The sequence below is a fragment of the Sturnus vulgaris genome, chromosome 11 (genome assembly GCF_052056855.1).
Source record: "Sturnus vulgaris isolate bStuVul1 chromosome 11, bStuVul1.hap1, whole genome shotgun sequence".
Classification (NCBI taxonomy): Eukaryota; Metazoa; Chordata; class Aves; order Passeriformes; family Sturnidae; genus Sturnus; species Sturnus vulgaris.
Window position 1 is genome coordinate 19,438,890 of NC_142253.1, and position 16,248 is coordinate 19,455,137.

General features: G+C 47.1%; 1 protein-coding gene across 1 annotated transcript; it reads right to left on the reverse strand.

Moving 5' to 3' along the window:
* Positions 1–12,863: 12,863 nt before the first annotated feature.
* On the reverse strand, positions 12,864–16,034 carry LOC148222526 (E3 ubiquitin-protein ligase PHF7-like). Its single transcript, XM_088171777.1, has 10 exons — positions 15,992–16,034; positions 15,574–15,665; positions 15,387–15,488; positions 14,980–15,104; positions 14,741–14,903; positions 14,544–14,654; positions 14,219–14,328; positions 13,948–14,066; positions 13,422–13,789; positions 12,864–13,283 (listed from the first exon to the last, which is right to left on the reverse strand). Exons 1-10 carry the CDS (start codon positions 16,032–16,034, stop codon positions 12,864–12,866), a joined length of 1,653 nt encoding a protein of 550 aa, XP_088027903.1.
* Positions 16,035–16,248: the final 214 nt, after the last annotated feature.

Sequence of the window (16,248 nt, forward strand, 5' to 3'; positions counted from 1 at the left end):
CTGGTGTGAGGAACCTCTTCTTTTCCCCTCTGTGTGTGGGTGCGACACATTTTTCATTTTTAAAAACATTGACTGAAAGTTATTGTTTATATACAATTCTTAAAATAGTATAGAAAATAAAAGAATAACTTTAGTCACAGAAAGAGACTTTTAGAGCAAAAAATCTGGAGATCCTCTATTGTGTTTTTTACCATATTATGGCAAAACTGTTGGGAGAAATCTTGTGCTGATAGCAAGAGATCTGATCTGAGTATTCACATGATCCTCACAGAGGTATGAGTGAATCCCAACATGGAACTTAGTACTAAGAACATTTACTGTAAGCAAGCATACATATTTTATAGAGTTTGTTACAGTGATCACAGCAATCTAGCAAGCATACAATTGGTTATTAGGCACTGTCCACACGTTACTTGTTAATTATTGATTGGTTTCACGCGCTTTTACGGCATTTTCCCCACCCCTTGGCACAAGCGGCCTAGCAGCCTAGTCTAGTCACGTCCTCTCTACCTATTTGCTACTTTGCTATACTTTCCCTGCACGTCTACTTAATTATTGGCTACTTTAAGGTACCTTCCCATCTGCTTATTGTTACTCTATAGTGCTTTCCCATCCACTTACTGTTGTTACTTTATGGTGCTTTCTCATCCGCTCACTGTTGTGACTTTCCTGTACTTTCTCATACAGCCTACTCAGGGATAGCTCAGTCTCACCATTTTCCCAGCCATATACAGGGTTGTGCAGAAGAGCCTCAGGGAAGATGTTATGTCACTTTTCTGCCATATTTTCCTCTACAATTCCCCCTTTTTCTTTTTGCACAAACCAAGCCTTAGCTGTAAAGCGTTCCAAACCTTTACGAATACAGGATAACACACAGATCATTATGATCAAGCCTATGACTACTATGACTAAAATTCTTGCACTTTCTGTGATCAGAAATCTAAGCCATCCTGTTATGCCTAGTCCAGCTAACCATTTTCCAATTGGATCATCATCCTTTTTTATATTATGCAAACCATCTTGCAATTGTCTCAACTTCTTGTGAACTGACACTGAGTGATCAGAGAGATTCATACAACACATTCCCTCAAATTCTTCACAGCCATGTCCTTGAGCTAATAGCAAAAAATCAATAGCTGCTCTATTTTGTAAAACAGCCTGATGAACACTAGCAACATCAGCAGAAAGTTCTTCCAGCATCTGAGAAGTAATATTAAGTTCTGAGCGAGCCCAACAAGCAAGTTGCTTTAGAAGTGCTAAGCTTCTTGCAGCAGCTACTTGTGGAGTAAAAACAGAAGTTAACTATATTGTTCCTCTACCCCAAAAATCAACAGGACCTATTTTTGTGAAGTCTAGCTCATGAACACTATGTCTTTTCCGATAATTAGTGTGAGCATGATTTGCTATGTTCATCAATTGGTGCAAATTTGGATGGAATAGAGTAAGCTTCCCTATATAACAAGGACCACCATGACGACTAGCTGGAATCCCATTCCATGCCCTGTGTCTCCACAAATCAGAAAAGTACTTTTAGGTAATTTCTTTGGTGGCTTTCCTGTACAATTAATTAATGAGTAAACTCAGTGTTTGATTTCACTTCAACGAGGAAAGTCACTATTTGGGTTTACTGTGGCCTACCATTTCCGATTCGTGTTGAGAAGAGCTACTGTAGATGGCTCAAATATGAACCAACCTCCTGAAGTGTTAGTTGATCCCAATGCGTCTAATTCTTCTGGATCTCATATGGTGATGTTCAGACTTTGAATAATTTTTGTTTGCCAACATGCATCAAGTTGAGCCAACATAAGACCAACGAGGATTCCATTGCATTCTTGCATCATGATTGAAGAATTAAGTACTGTTTGACTGGCTACCAACCCTTGAAAGGATGTAGGCTCCCATTCTGGGATTCCTATTAAACAAGTACAAAAAGGATCCCCTGGTGTGGCAAGACTCAAGCACACAGAATTTTGTCCAGTTATATTTGCAAGAGTAATCCAAATGTTTTGTCTCTTTTGCACTGATGTGAGCAATCCCATTATTGGGATAATTAATCCAAATATGGAGCAAATTGATGCTCACATCTTAAGCATTCTATACCCACAAGTTGTGTCTTATGTGCTGCTTGAATTTGTTGAATTGCTTTTTTCAAGGCCCACACTTGTTTGCACAAACGTAGCTTATGTACTGATCTGTACCTCCTCAGGGGGGCAGTTATGCATTATAACTGCAGCCAGCATAAACTGATCAATGTTTAAACTATAGCAATTATCACATAAGCTTCCCTCTATCACTACCCTATCGCTATATCTACCAAATACAACTCCACAATTCTCACAAATCAAATGTAAGCAAACAGGTAAACGCAAAATACAGTGATTACATCTACGATTTCTATTTCTAAATATAACAGGATTTAGTTCCCAAGTTCCACCCGGGCATCCTTCGAAGATCAGCTCCGTGACTGTTATCGGATCCACACAAGTAAAACCTGGAATTTCTGCTGTTTTGGCGACTTCTTTCTTTATTTAGTTGGAAGATGGCTCTTTGGAGTCACTGATATTCACAGTCTTTTCCACAGTTTTCTCTGCAGTTTTCACAGCAGGCTTGGTCCATCGGCTAGGCACCCATAATGGTCCTGGATCTGTAGAAACACAACTATAACCTCTACCATTAAACAACAATGGTGCAGGACCTTCCCACAATCCTGTTTTGGGGGTTTTATACATTAGACTGACTTCAGGGCTTGCTTGCATCTTTGTGTAACCATTGTGAATCAACACCAGGGGCTGTTCTAGGTCCCCAACTAAACTAAGAAAATTTAAAGTAAGTAGTACCCATAATAATCTGGTATTTGGATCTTGCCATTAGGGCGATTTCTGTGTAGTGAGATATTCTTTTAAAGTTCTATGAGCCCTTTCTATAATTCCTTGCCCTGTGGTTGAATGAATGTTATGTGTTTAATTCCCCATTGTTGCAAGAATTGAGCTACTTTTTCTCCTTTATAGGCAGGAACATTATCTGTTTTCAGTTCTTTGGGTACCCCCATGACTGCAAAGTATGCTGTCAAGTGTCTAATGACATGCACTGCTCGATCTCCTGTCTGAGCTGTAGCCCATATCATTTTTTAAAAAGTATCTATAACTACATGTACATATTTAAACCTTCCAAATTCAGAAACATGTGTAACATCCATTTGCCATAGTTCACACGCTTGTAAACCACATGGATTAACTCCCAATCCTAAACTTGCTCCATGTTGACTACATTGTGGGCATGTCCTCACCATGCCTTGAGCATCCATAATAGTGATGTTAAATTGTCTCTTTAACGCTTTTGTGGCTTGATGGAAAAGTGCATGACTTTCTCTTGCTGCTGTAAATGAATCCTGTGGAATATTGATAGCTGAGCTGACTAAAGCATCTGCTCTTGCATTTCCTTCTCCAAGCCCTAAATTTGTTTTATGACTGTGAATGTGTATTATACAACATTTTTCACATTGATCAGCAATTGCACTCTTTACTTGCAGAAACAACTGATACACTCTATCATTTTTGGGTGGTTTGATTAAAGCATCTTCTATTTGTAGTACTACTCCCACAACATACAAAGAGTCAGATACTATATTAAGATTTTCTTTTCTCCATCTCGTCAGTGCCCATGTGACTGCTGCAAGCTCCAATGTTTGTAATGAGTGCTCTCTTGTCCATTCAAGATGTGCTTTCCAACCTGATTTTTCTTTCCAGGTACATGCTGCCTTTTTTGTTTTTCTTCCTGCATCTGTGTATACCGTAATACCTTCTATAGATCATGTCTTTACCTTTGGGTGCTGTAACCATTGCTGTTTTGCTATTACTTGTAATAGTGCATCAGATGGTTGTCTGTTATGTACATAACCTGCATAATTCAAGAGAGCTATTTGTAAAGGCTCTGTCTCAACATCCACTCAAACAGTTCAGTTTTTATTGGCAGACTGATATGTCCTGCTTCTGTACCAGTGATGTCAAGCACTCATTCCCGTGCTTTCCTAATGAGATGTGCTATTACCTCTGTTCTTTGCCAAATACTCATGGGTGGTGTATGTGGTGGAAACACCCATTCCAAAATTGTTATCTGATTTTGTTGCTCCTTACTTTTCTGTTGATTTTTCTGAACACACAATTTTTCCCATGGTTGCTTCTGTTTGGCACAATCTCCTGTGGAATCTTCTGTAGGATAGTGTCCTATGGGATAGTCTTCCCCATCTCCCTCTTTTTCTTTTTGCCAAGCAGGCCACTGATATAAGATAACAAATGGAGCATCAGCAGGGTTGCAAATAAAAATACCTAATGGCACATCTGACAATCGACGATCCGCTGCAGATGACACTAGATGCTGACTCAGCTGGTCAAGGCAGTCACATTGTCCAGGAGAAAGAGAAATTGGAGTATTTGGATCCATGCCTTTAAGCAGACTCATGACAGGGGCTATCACATCATTGCGGATCTCTGCAACAGTTCTAACCCACTGTACACATCCAGTTAATTTTTGAGTATCATGAAGTGTTGCAATAGTAGTTGTAAGGTGCAATTTTTGTACACTGACAGCAGCTGCGGTTAATACCCAACCTAAATATTTCCATGGAAATTGTCTTTGTATCTTTTCTGGTGCAATCAACAAACCTTTTGAAGACAGTTGAGTAACAATGTACTGTAAAGTATCATTAGTAAATGGTTCTTGCTGACACAGCGGGATAATATACATGGAATGTTAAATAATTGTCTGTGGAAATTCATGACGAATAGGTTCCAATGCCCAATGAACAAACATTTGACACATAGTAGGTGAATTTTTCATGCCTTGGGGTAGTACAGTCCATTCATATCTTTGTGAAGGACTTTATTTATTGCTGGCAAAGTGAATGCAAACTGCACTGTATCCTCTTTTTGCAAAGGTATAGTGAAAAAAAGTCCTTGAGATCAATAATTAAAAGGTACCAATTCTGTGGTAACATAGTTGGAGTGGGCATTCCTGGTTGTTATGCTCCCATGGGCCACATTTGATCATTCACCTTTCGGAGATCATGTAACAGTCTCCATTTGCCTGATTTTGTAGGAATAACAAAAATAGGAGTATATAAGGACTAATGGAATGTTGTATATATTTGGCTTCCAATTGTTCTTGCACTAATTCATGGGCCATTTCCAGCCACTCTTGTGACAAGGCCCACTGCTCAACCCATACTGGTTCATTAGTTTTCCATTGTATTTTTGGGGTTGGTGGCTGATCAGCAGTGGCCACAACTAAAAATGTGATGGAGCAGCTGCAGGCAGCATGAGAGTTGCTCCAAGCTGGCTTAATACATCCTGACCAATTAGTCCTCCTAAATTTTCAGGTAAAGACATAACATATGGACGCAATGTGGCTGTTTGTCCTTCAGGATATTTCACTTGTATGGCATGGACACTTCCATATGGTATAGAATTACCTCCTACACCTTGTACTGCATCCACAGCTTGTTGAAGAGGCCAGTTTTTGTGCCAGCATTCTTTGCTAATGTATCCAACATAACAGTGACTTCTTTTTGAACTGTGCCAGATTGCAGGATTACTTTCACTATTGGTCTCATTTTCATTTGTTGTACTAGATTTACTAGTGTGTTTCCAGTGGATCCAAAGTTTTTAATTTCTCTCTGTGGTGTGGTTTGGAAAATGTCCTTTTCTGTAGGAATTTTAGACTATAGAATTAATTGAGCAATTCTGGTTCCCTTGGAAATAGTAAGTGGTGGGGCCAAAGTGTAGGCACACACTTGAATCTCTCCAGTGTAGTCAGCATTAATTACACCTGGGAGGATGATGAGTCCTGCGAGTCCAGCAGAAGATCTTCCAATTAATAATGCACCAAGCACACTATTGAGGCATATGTTGGTCCAGTGACACCTGTTGGAATCTGATACACAGATTGATTAATAAGAGTAACATCTACTGCTGTTGCCAAATCGATTCCTAAGCTCCCTGTGGTTGCTGGTGGATCAAGTTGTTGGATAGTGTTGGGCCAACTTTTTGTCTTCCTGCTCAGTGGCTCTTCACGCTTTGTAATCCGTTTTTTGTAAACCGACAGGTAGCTGCAGAATGATTGTCCTTTTGACATCGATCACACCACACTGACACTTGGCACATCTTTTTAAAATGTCCCTTTGCCCCACATGGGTAACACACAGCTGTGTTTGAAGTTCCTGACTTTTGTTTTTGGCTAATTTTACTTACTGCAGCAGCAAGTAAATTTGTAGCTGGTTTAACAGCTTCTGCTACAGCATTGGCAACAACTTGTCCTTGCTGGGACTGAGATGCTCTAGTAGCCATATCAATCATTTCTGCCACATCAGCATCTTTACCCAAAGTAATCAGCAAAGGTCTTGTTTTGGAATTAGCATTTTCAAATACCAAGAACTTGAACATTTTTTGTCTTGCCTCATCAGTTAAATCATTTTGATTGTTTAAAGTAGTCCATAAGCAATCAATGAAATTAGTATAAGGTTCTGTTATTCCTTGTTGAACAGCTGGAAAAGGAGTACATGGTTGAGAATCTGGAATGGCATTAAAAGCCTGTCTGGCTAATTGTGCAGACAAATGATGCATGCTCAATGGATAATTAAGTTGAACAGTCGGGTTACTATAAACCCCTGATCCAGTGAGCATATCTGGATTTAGTCCATTTAGAATGTCATTTGGATCCTGAGGTCTACTAGCCTCCATGACTACCAATCTGGTCCATTCCTTTTCCCAGGTGACAATCATGAGGTGAATTCACATCATCAGTAAAAATCCAGTCCAGCATAGTTCTGGCAGCTTCAGATTTAATTCCATGTTCTGTTACAGTTTGATTTGTTGTAAAATTTTCAAAAGTGTTGTTCATATGTAGGACCTTGTTGATCAAACAGAACTGGACAAGCTAAAGCTCCAGCTGCTTACCAGTCTCCTTCAATGATTGCATCACGAGCTATTCCTGACCATCGCTTTCCTGATGATATTTTTGTAGAACTTCTTCAGCACCTGCTGGTCCAGGGATTGCACCTGGATATGGAGGTGGAAGGATTTGCATTGAAGGTGCTGACAGCTCTGGTTGTAGCATCTGCTGTAATTCTTGAGCTTGTGTAGGATGACTAGGCTGTTCAGGGCAGGCAGTTATATTTTGTTTGTGCCCTTCATTGTAACTTTCCATTTGAAGTGTTAAATGTCCAACTTGATCTTTTAACTTCTCTATTGGAGTAAGAAAAGATTTAACCAATTTTCTTTCTTCAGGTGTAAGTCGCTCATCTTCTTCTGACTCAGTGGAAACCCAGAGAATTCAATCGGGGTTTTCTATGCATGTCTGACTGGAGAGCTTGCAACAATCCTCCACTCACAAGTCAAATGCAGCAGCAAGATGCTCTTCCCACATTAAAGGAAATTTGCCAGTTTGCTCCATGCTTTCCTACTGGCAAATACATTGGAAAACAATCAAGAAGAGATGCATAAACAGTTCTTGTAGACTTTTCTCATTCCTATCATTGCAAACATGCTCCTGGAAGTTCAGATCATTGACTTCTAGAACAGTCAGTGGTATCCCTGGGGAACAGGGCTAGGCCTGACAAGAAGGGACACACTGCACCTGCCTGAAGCTGGGGCAGCAGGAGTTCATCCATTTTCCTGTCTCCATGGGAGAGTCACCTTCGGTGGAAAACAATGCCTTCACTGAAGTAGGAGGGAGGCACAGCTGGTGCAATGCCAGGGAGTGCCTTTAGCCAGGAGGCAGGGAGGAGGCAGAGGAAGAGGGGTAAGCTGGGGAGCTGCAGCCGGGGCTCTGCAGGGAACCCGTGTCTCAGCAAGGGCTTGAAGCAGAAGGAGCCAGAAGAGCTTGGCCAGACAATCCCGAGCTGTGGACACTTTGTCCTCAGCTCCAGGAACCCGTTTGCAAGTCCAGGACGTGGGAACTGCTCCAGTGTTGCTCTCGTGACACATAGACACTGCTCCTTCCCAAGCCTGTTCAGCACTAGACAGCAGGACACAGGAAAATGTTCTCTTCACTACACGATCTAATTATTGAAAGTCCTGCAAAGAAGCAACTCACATTCAGAGGATACACACAAAATCCCCAAATCAGGGTAGCAACCTTGAATTGACACAAGGAAAATCTTCCCATTCAGAAACACTTTCTCGTTCCTTTTGGCAAACTTATACTTAATTTGACATTAAAGAAAACAGAGAAAATTTAATCTAAATATAAGCAGTGTAATTCTTAGGAGAAGTTTCACATTTCACTGTCTCATAGACCCAGGTGAGGGCAAAGCAACCCTCCCACAGCCTGGCCCAGGGGCTCTTGGGGCTGCCAGCGTGGGGCCCAGAGCAGAGGGAGGGGGAGGCAGGAGCTGCTCAGCCATGGGAGCCTCTCAGGCTGGGAGCCTCCTTCCTCCCCAGGCGGGGCCCAGCTGGGCCAGGGCGCAGCTCTTGGGGCAGCCGTGCCCACCGTGGCCCCTGCTCTGCAAGGCCTGCTGCCCTGCCCATCAGGCAGGCGCGGCCTCAGCGGCCCTTGGGGCCCATGCTGCAGGCTAAGAGCCCTGCAGAGGTGCTCGTGGCCCGTGCCATTGGCTCTGTCCCCTGCAGCATGCATGCTGTGTCACCGCACAGAGGCTGACCCCTGTGCTCCCCCAGGCCCTGGCAACTGCTCCTGTGCTGCTCCTGCCCTGCCCAGGGCACCCACGGGTGCTCCTCGGGCCTGGCAGTGACCAGAACCAGCTGGGAGGGTGACAGCTCTGCTGCTCTGGGCGCGGCCAGCACGCAAAGCAGCCGCGTGCCCCTGGGCCATGGCAGCGTCCCGGTCGGCCTTGGCACAGCCCGTGCGCTCCTGGAGGGCTGGGGGCACTGCTCCGGCCTGGCCTGGGGGGGCCCTTGACATTCCTGATTCCCCTGACAGCCCCCAGGCAGGAGCCAGAGCTCAATGGCCCCAGCCTGGCTGCACAGTCAGGGCTGGAGCCTTCCCGTGGCTGCCCAGAACCCGAGGCCATCAGCCCCAGCTCGGAAACACTGCCTCTCCTGGGCTTGCCGCCATGTTTCCCTCTTAGATCCTTGGATGGATTTGAAAACTAACTTTGACATCTTCTTCAAGGAACACACGTGACAAGCTTCTAATCACTTAAGTGTTTATTAGTATGCTTTCGCTTTCCTTTTGGCATCCTTATGCTTCCTTCAGCATTCTGGTAAATAATAAAAATCTAACATCTTCTTAGGAGGAGTTTCTGAATCCACTACTAAGACAAGTCTCTAAATTCACTGTCTTGCTTAAACACTTCCTTTACATATAGTTAAGTAGCTGCTCCTGTAACATACAGAGATTTAATGGTTTACCTGACTGGACATCACAACACGATGTTATGCAAACTAATAGACTAAAAACCTTACATTCCCTCGTAATTACAAAGTTTCAGGCTCGTCTCACGGACCTGAATTCATTTTGCATGCACTTTCATAGCCGTGCTCCCTCCCCATGCTCAGCTTTCAGCCACAGTTACCTGGGAACTGACCTTACATACTCACCTCAAGCAATAATCTACATCTGTCTTGCCAACGCTATATTCTTCACTAAGCTCTACTGATCTACAAAATAACTTTGGGCCCTCTGCAGAAAGCAAAGAACAGAGGAATAAGGTTAAACACTTCTGATTATGCTGCTGCTTCCAGCAAACATGTACAAACAACACAGCAATAAAGTCCGATATTTTCTTCACATCCTTCCTAATCTCTTGCCCCCCACCACGCATTGGCTCCAACAGCAATGTTCTGTACTGCAGCCTGGTGTCCTGAGAAACATGAAAGGCAGCAGCAGTTCTCCTGAACCTGCTGAAATTTAAATTGCGGTGGAATATCATGTCTTTCATTAAAAGCTCAGCACCAGGATCCCACATCTTCCCCCACAACTGATGCCTGCTGAGGAATGAGATCTCCATTTTAATTCCCTCTCTAGAGCAGATAGACTGGAAGAGTGCAGGGCAGTAACTGTATGAACACAGCAACGCATTTCGTCAGAGGTATCTAATAAGTCTCAAGAACATAATTTCAGCCTGTCTTAAGATGATATTCCACACAATGTGTCAAGCAATTGTTTTGGTGGCCTGTGGAAGTTTTTGGGACTGCGTATGTTTCCTTTTGTTGTTGTTTTCTTTGTTTTTAAATACAAAACTCACTGGATTCAGAAGAGAAAACCCCACATTTATAAGCACGAAAACCACACGGACCTATGTGGCTGACAAGAACACTCAGCGTTCCTAATGGTAACACCAGAAAGACAGGAAAAAGGTAGAGATGTCATACATACCTGAAAGGATCCAAAATGTCTAGGTAACGTGTCAAGTGACTAGTTTTTTGTAATCTCTCGAAGTCCAGCTATCTATTAGGCAATTACCTGAAAAAAAGAAAGCCAGAAAGCTGCTCAGCCTTTATTTTACCAGGACTTTCTCACAGGATTCTACTGCAACTTCGACCACAAGGAAGGATGGCAAATCTGGACTCCAAAACATTCCTAATCAGGCAGCATTTTTCCTCCTCCTCGCTGAATTCCAGTAAGAGTTTAAAAGGAAACAAAATTACAAAAGATGGTGAAAAAGTTCTATTGTAATTCCTAGGCGTTTATCACCTATGGAAGGGAAGAAAACGAAAATTTTCTCATATGGTAAAGCAAGTAACCTAGACAAGTACAAAGGGATTGTAGCATCCTAAAAGATGCTGTCAAATTCCATGAGCACGAGTTAGAGCTGTAGTGCTTCAGAGAAATGGTGTACATTGAAAAGCTTGATCCCATAGGAACCAAATAGAGTCTTCTATTAAAAAAACACTCTTTTTAAACGAAAACAGACCGTGCCTTTGCCTTTTGGCAAAAAATCACTTTGAGCTTGGTCAAACCAAAACGACACAGTTCATTTCTCGTGCTCAACTTCTCTCTTTCCGTGTTGCACTTCACACCAAGTGGGCTGCTGGGAGGTTTCACCCTGTGCAGCACGGATGGTTTTCCAAGATGACTTTCATTGCTCAGAGGTGTGCAATGTCACTTTCCCATTCCCTGAGTGCTGCTGGTAATATTCCCACAGCATCCAACTACTACAGGCAAGTAGACTACAGATACAAATGGAACTTGCATTTCTTGGTCCTTTTCAATTCCTGACGTCTCAGGCTCTTCATCAGCCTCAAAACGGCTCTCTTGGAAATGTCCATCCTCTTGCCATGTGCCTTTTCCTGGTTTTATTGTTCCAAGTAGGTAAGGCTCTGCAATAACAGCACCAAAAAAAAAAAAAAAAAAAAAAAGGAAAAAAAAGCCCAAAGCAGGTTAGCTCTCTACTTGCCAGGAAAACTTCCTCCTTTCTAGTGAAATACTTCCGCTGGAGAAGACAGATTTAGGAAGGACACAATCTTCTCCTCCCACATTCTCTGAGCTGTATCTCTGCTCCAGTATTTTACACTTTGTTCTACGGTTCCCTTATGTATTCTTTAACATTTCACATTGCATTCAGAAGACACTGAATACCTCCTGAATTCAGCAGGAGTGTGGGGGGCTTGTTGCTCTGGGTGGCTGCATTGGGATTTCTAATATTTTGGAAATCTTCACATTTTTTTTGTTTCTATCTTACATGACTGTGACTGGATTCAATATGCTTTCATCTTCATTTCATAAGGGTCTCATTTCATCTCAGGTTAGGACACCCCAATGGTCATGTGTCATTCTGTTTCCGTTTTCTCAAGGTCCAAGCATAGAATTCAGTAACAAATAGAATGCTCATGGATCTTGGGGTCAACTCCAGGATTTTGCTCCTCCCTACACATTAACACACCTTTTCTTTAAAATCTTGTTGGGTTCTATGAAACTTGATATGGCTGGTGTGTCACCTTTTTCCCTGTTTGAGAAATGTAGGGGATGACAACAAGCTTTCCCACCACTCAGAAAAAAACCCAAAACCTTCTCAAAGCGTGCCTTTCAAAATTCCTGAGATGCAAGCATGAGTTACTTCTCATTCATCTACCACAGCCGTGGCAAGTAGAATTGAGGATCAAAAGGTTTCTGCCTAATTACTGCCTTCTGCTGCTGAAAATCCCCTGGATGCTGTCCTTCTTTACACCACATTGCTCTACAGTGCCTGCCAGAAGCTCTTTCTTAGCAATGGCACTGTTAGAAGGGTTCTGCTGTTACCTTCTTTGGCGCCCAACTCCTCGGTGTCTCCAAAGAAGGAAAACAGGAAAGCACTCGACTCCTGAGCCAGGCTGCTCACAGGCAAAGGTCCCAAATGGTCATCTGGGGCAGAGTCCTGCGCATCCTCTTTGTCCCAGGCTATTTCCACAGTCTTGTCCGGTTAGTTCTTTGAAGGTCCAAGCAAGTCTTTTAAATCAGCAGCAATATCATCATCGATTTCTTCAGAAACTTAAGGCAGTGTCTCACTCTCTCCTTTCTTCTTCCTTTTGGCTTTACTGAAATGAGATTGGCCAAGGATAGCAACACAGCACACGTCCTTCCCAAAGACAGTTTCCCTAAGAGCGTCCTTGCTCTTCATGTCTCTCTAAGCACATCCAAGTCAATTAAGGAGTTGTTCACTTTCAAGGGAAAGCAGAGGGGAAACATCTGAGGTTGGAGTCTAAAGGCAAGAACCAGCGTCCTTTATAATTAGCCCCATCCTTCAGTGGCTTGTCACTTAATACATGGGAACATAGAAATCAAGGTACTTAGCACAGACTTCTTTCCCGCCAATAGAAATGTCAAGAGCCAACAGGGTTTTCTCAGAGCCCTGCAAATCTCAAATGCCTGAATTGACCGTTCTCACCTTCACTTACGGCAGCGAACAGACAGACTAGAAAGAAGAGATGACACTACATGCTGCTGTTTGTGGTCCAAGTTGAGGCCCGACGTCGCTGGCGGGAGCGGTTGCTCCTGCGAGACGTCCCCGACGGTGTCCCCCTGCGCCTGGGCCTGTCAGCCCTTGCTGCTCTTCTCCTGCTCCTGTCCTGGTGACTGCTGGACCGGACGGGTCGACTCGAGGCCTGACGTGGCAGGCGGGAGCGGCTGCGTCTGGGGGATGTCCCTGATGGTGTCACTATTCGCCTGGGCCTCTGGGCCCTCGATGTTGTCCTGGGGCTCCTGTCACGCCAACTCCTGGACCGGACAGGCGGACTCTGGGCTGGACGTGGCAGGCGGGAGCGGCTGCGTCTGGGTGACGTCCCTGGCGACCCTGATGGTGTCACTGTTCGCCTGGGCCTCTGGGCCCTTGGTGCTCTCCTGGTCCTCCTGTCCTGGCGACTCCTGGACCGGACAGGCGGACTCTGGGCCCGACGTGGCAGGCGGGAGCGGCTGCGTCCGGGCAATTCCCGTGATGATGTCCCTCTTTGCCTGGGCCTCTCAGCCCTTGGCTTTGTCGTGCTGCTCCTGGCACGGCGGCTCCTTGAGCGGACGGGTCGATTTGGGGCCTGACCTTGCTGGCGAGAGCGGTTCCGCCTGCGGTCAGGCCCAGCACGTCCGGAATGGACCCTGTCCTCAGGGCCTGTGGAGCTGCTGTATGTTGGCCCGGATGTTCTTGGGCTGCTGGTGTCTGGGGAGGAAGGTGGCAGCGACTGCTGCGCTGCTGCGCACTGGCAGCTCCTGCACGTGCTGGTCTCTGGAGATTGAGGAGCCAGACCCGATGGCACTGGGCTGTGGGAGCCGGGGCTGATGGCCCCTGCTTCTGGGGAGCCATGAGAAGGCTCCAGTCCTGACTGACTGCTCAGGCCGGGGCCATTCAGCTCCGGCTCATCCCTGGAGGCTGTAAGGGCACGCAGGAATGTCAGAAGCCCCCCAGGCCCAAGGCAGGCCAGGCCAGAGCTGCACCCCCAGCTCTCCAGGAGCAGACAGGCTCTGCCAATCCCAGCCTGGGCACCACCTCCCCCCACCCCAGGAACACCCGGGTGCTTTTCCTCATACCTGTGCCGAGACCAGCACAGCTGTCACACTCCCAGCTTTCTATGCAGTTTGTCAGGCCAGAGCAGCGCCTGTGGGTGCCCTCAGCAGCACAGGAGGAGCAGAGGAGCAGTTCCCAGGGCCTGGGGAAGCAAACGGGCACATGGCTCTGATGACAAAATGCCCACAGCACAGGATTGTCCAGCCAAGCTCTTCTGGTTCTTTCCGCGTAGAGCCCTAGCCAAGACAATCCGCTGATTCTCTGCAGAGCCCCACGTGGAGCTTCCCAACTTACCCCTCTTCCTCTGCCTCTTCCCTGCCTCCTGGGTAAAGGCATTCCCGGGCATTGCACTGGCTGTGCCTCTCTCCTAGATCCGCAAAGGCGTCGTTGTCCTCCCATGTTGGCTGTCTGAAGGAGAAATGAGAAGCTGATGAGTTGCTACTGCCCTGCCCTCTTGGAGGTACAGGGTGTCCCTGCCCTTCCTCCAGTGCTTTTCCAAGTCCTCTGTAAAGCTGAAGCCCAGACTCGTGGGTCTGGCCAGGGCCAGGAGTGCTGGGGCAGGGCCTGGCGCAGCACTGCACTTGTGGCCTCCTGTCTTGTGGGCCAGGGAGAAGGACACAAACCTGAAAGGAATTCGGATCCCCGTGATGAACATTTGGAGAAGGAATTGCTGGCGGTCTCTGCACAGGGGGCACTGGAAGGATAAAAGGCCAGCGCGCATGGCCTGTCCCTGCAGGGCAAACAGAAGCAGTGTGAGCGAGGCCCTGGTGCTGCTGAGCACCTGCTGTGCCCCGGGGCTGAGGCCACGGCTCCTACCTGGATGCAGTCCCTGTGGAACCAGGCCCTTGTGCACGCTGGGCACACCAGTGTTCCATAGGACATTCCGTCCTCCACAGGCTCCATGCAGATGAGGCATTCGGTGCCTGGCTCTGGAGTGGCCTGCACGTCGGGCTCTGGACGGTGCTCAGAGCAGTAGGAGCTGAGGGCAAAGGGACGGGCAAAATGAGAAATGCTGGATCCCTCGCCACGGGTGGCCAGAAGTGAGGAGGACGTACCTGTGTGGAGTAATGTACAGATTGACACAGCCGCCCTCCTTGGCACAGGGCAGGTGGAACCATCTGCCGCAGTTTTCCTCGCAGCACAAGATGGTGGCCCCGCTCTGGCCACAGACACAGCAGTGCTGGAAAGAGCCAAGCAGCCTCATCAGCGGCAGCCTCGGGGCCTCCCCAGGCAGCCCCACGGCTGCGGGCAGGGCGCAGGATGGGGCAGCTGCTGGGTCTCAGCCCACAGGGCTGCCTGCTGCAGGAGGCTCCTGTGCCAGAGCCTGCGCGCAGCTGCTGGGAGCCAGGTGCTTTGTCCCACAGCTGGCTGGAAGGGCCGGCCTTTCTCTCCTGGTGTCTGGGTTAAGCTCAGACAAACCTCGCCTGGCACAGATCTCCCTGCTCTTTTGCCAGGCTCTCACCTCCTTTGCCGCCCGCCTGACTGCAAGCTGGATATCTCGAGGGAGAAAGCCCATGAGTCCAACACGTTTATTTCCTTGGTGAAGAATTAGAGTGGCAAAATACTGCAGAAAAGGGAATGAGCAGATAAGAAGAGAGTGGCAGGGACCGCCCATTGCAGTGCTGGAGACAGATCCCAGAGCGTCTCACCAGGCAGAACACGTGGGCACAGAGCCCGAACTTCTCCAGTTTGTGGCCGCAGATGTCCGGGTCAGCCTCTGTGCGGTGGCACAGCATGCATACTGCAGGGGACAGAGCCAACGGCACGGGCCATGAGCACCTCTGCAGGGCTCTTAGCCTGCATCATGGGCCCCAAGGGCCGCTGAGGCCGCGCCTGCCTGATGGGCAGGGCAGCAGGCCTTGCAGAGCAGGGGCCACGGTGGGCACGGCTGCCCCAAGAGCTGCGCCCTGGCCCAGCTGGGCCCCGCCTGGGGAGGAAGGAGGCTCCCAGCCTGAGAGGCTCCCATGGCTGAGCAGCTCCTGCCTCCCCCCGCCTCTGCTCTGGGCCCCACGCTGGCAGCCCCAAGAGCCCCTGGGCCAGGCTGTGGGAGGGTTGCTGTACCCTCACCTGGCTCCCTGGCATCAGGGCTCTCCTGCGTCCTTTCAGACATGGTTCTGGTCAGCAGTTGAGCCCCTGTGCCGGAACGCCTCAGTCCTCTCCAGGTGATTGTCCTCTCTCTGTGGGGGAGAAAGAAGAGTGTGGGGAGTTTGCAGAACAGGCCCAGAGGCACGAGGGCACGACTCCCTGGTCAGCCCTGCGTGAGCCCTGCTCCTGTCCGCCTCCTCCTCCCGTTGTGGCCTTGAGGAACGCTGCTGTCTCCTCTG

Bases quoted from the DNA above. Each gene is read 5' to 3' on its own strand.
- LOC148222526 (XM_088171777.1), bottom strand. From the start codon at position 16,034: ATGTCTGAAAGGACGCAGGAGAGCCCTGATGCCAGGGAGCCAG. The intron at 15,489-15,573 runs GTGAGACGCTCT...CCTTTTCTGCAG, and splicing joins GTGCCCACGTGTTCTGCCTG to TATTTTGCCACTCTAATTCT. The intron at 14,329-14,543 runs GTGTCCTTCTCC...TCCTTCAGACAG, and splicing joins TCCGAATTCCTTTCAGGTTT to CCAACATGGGAGGACAACGA.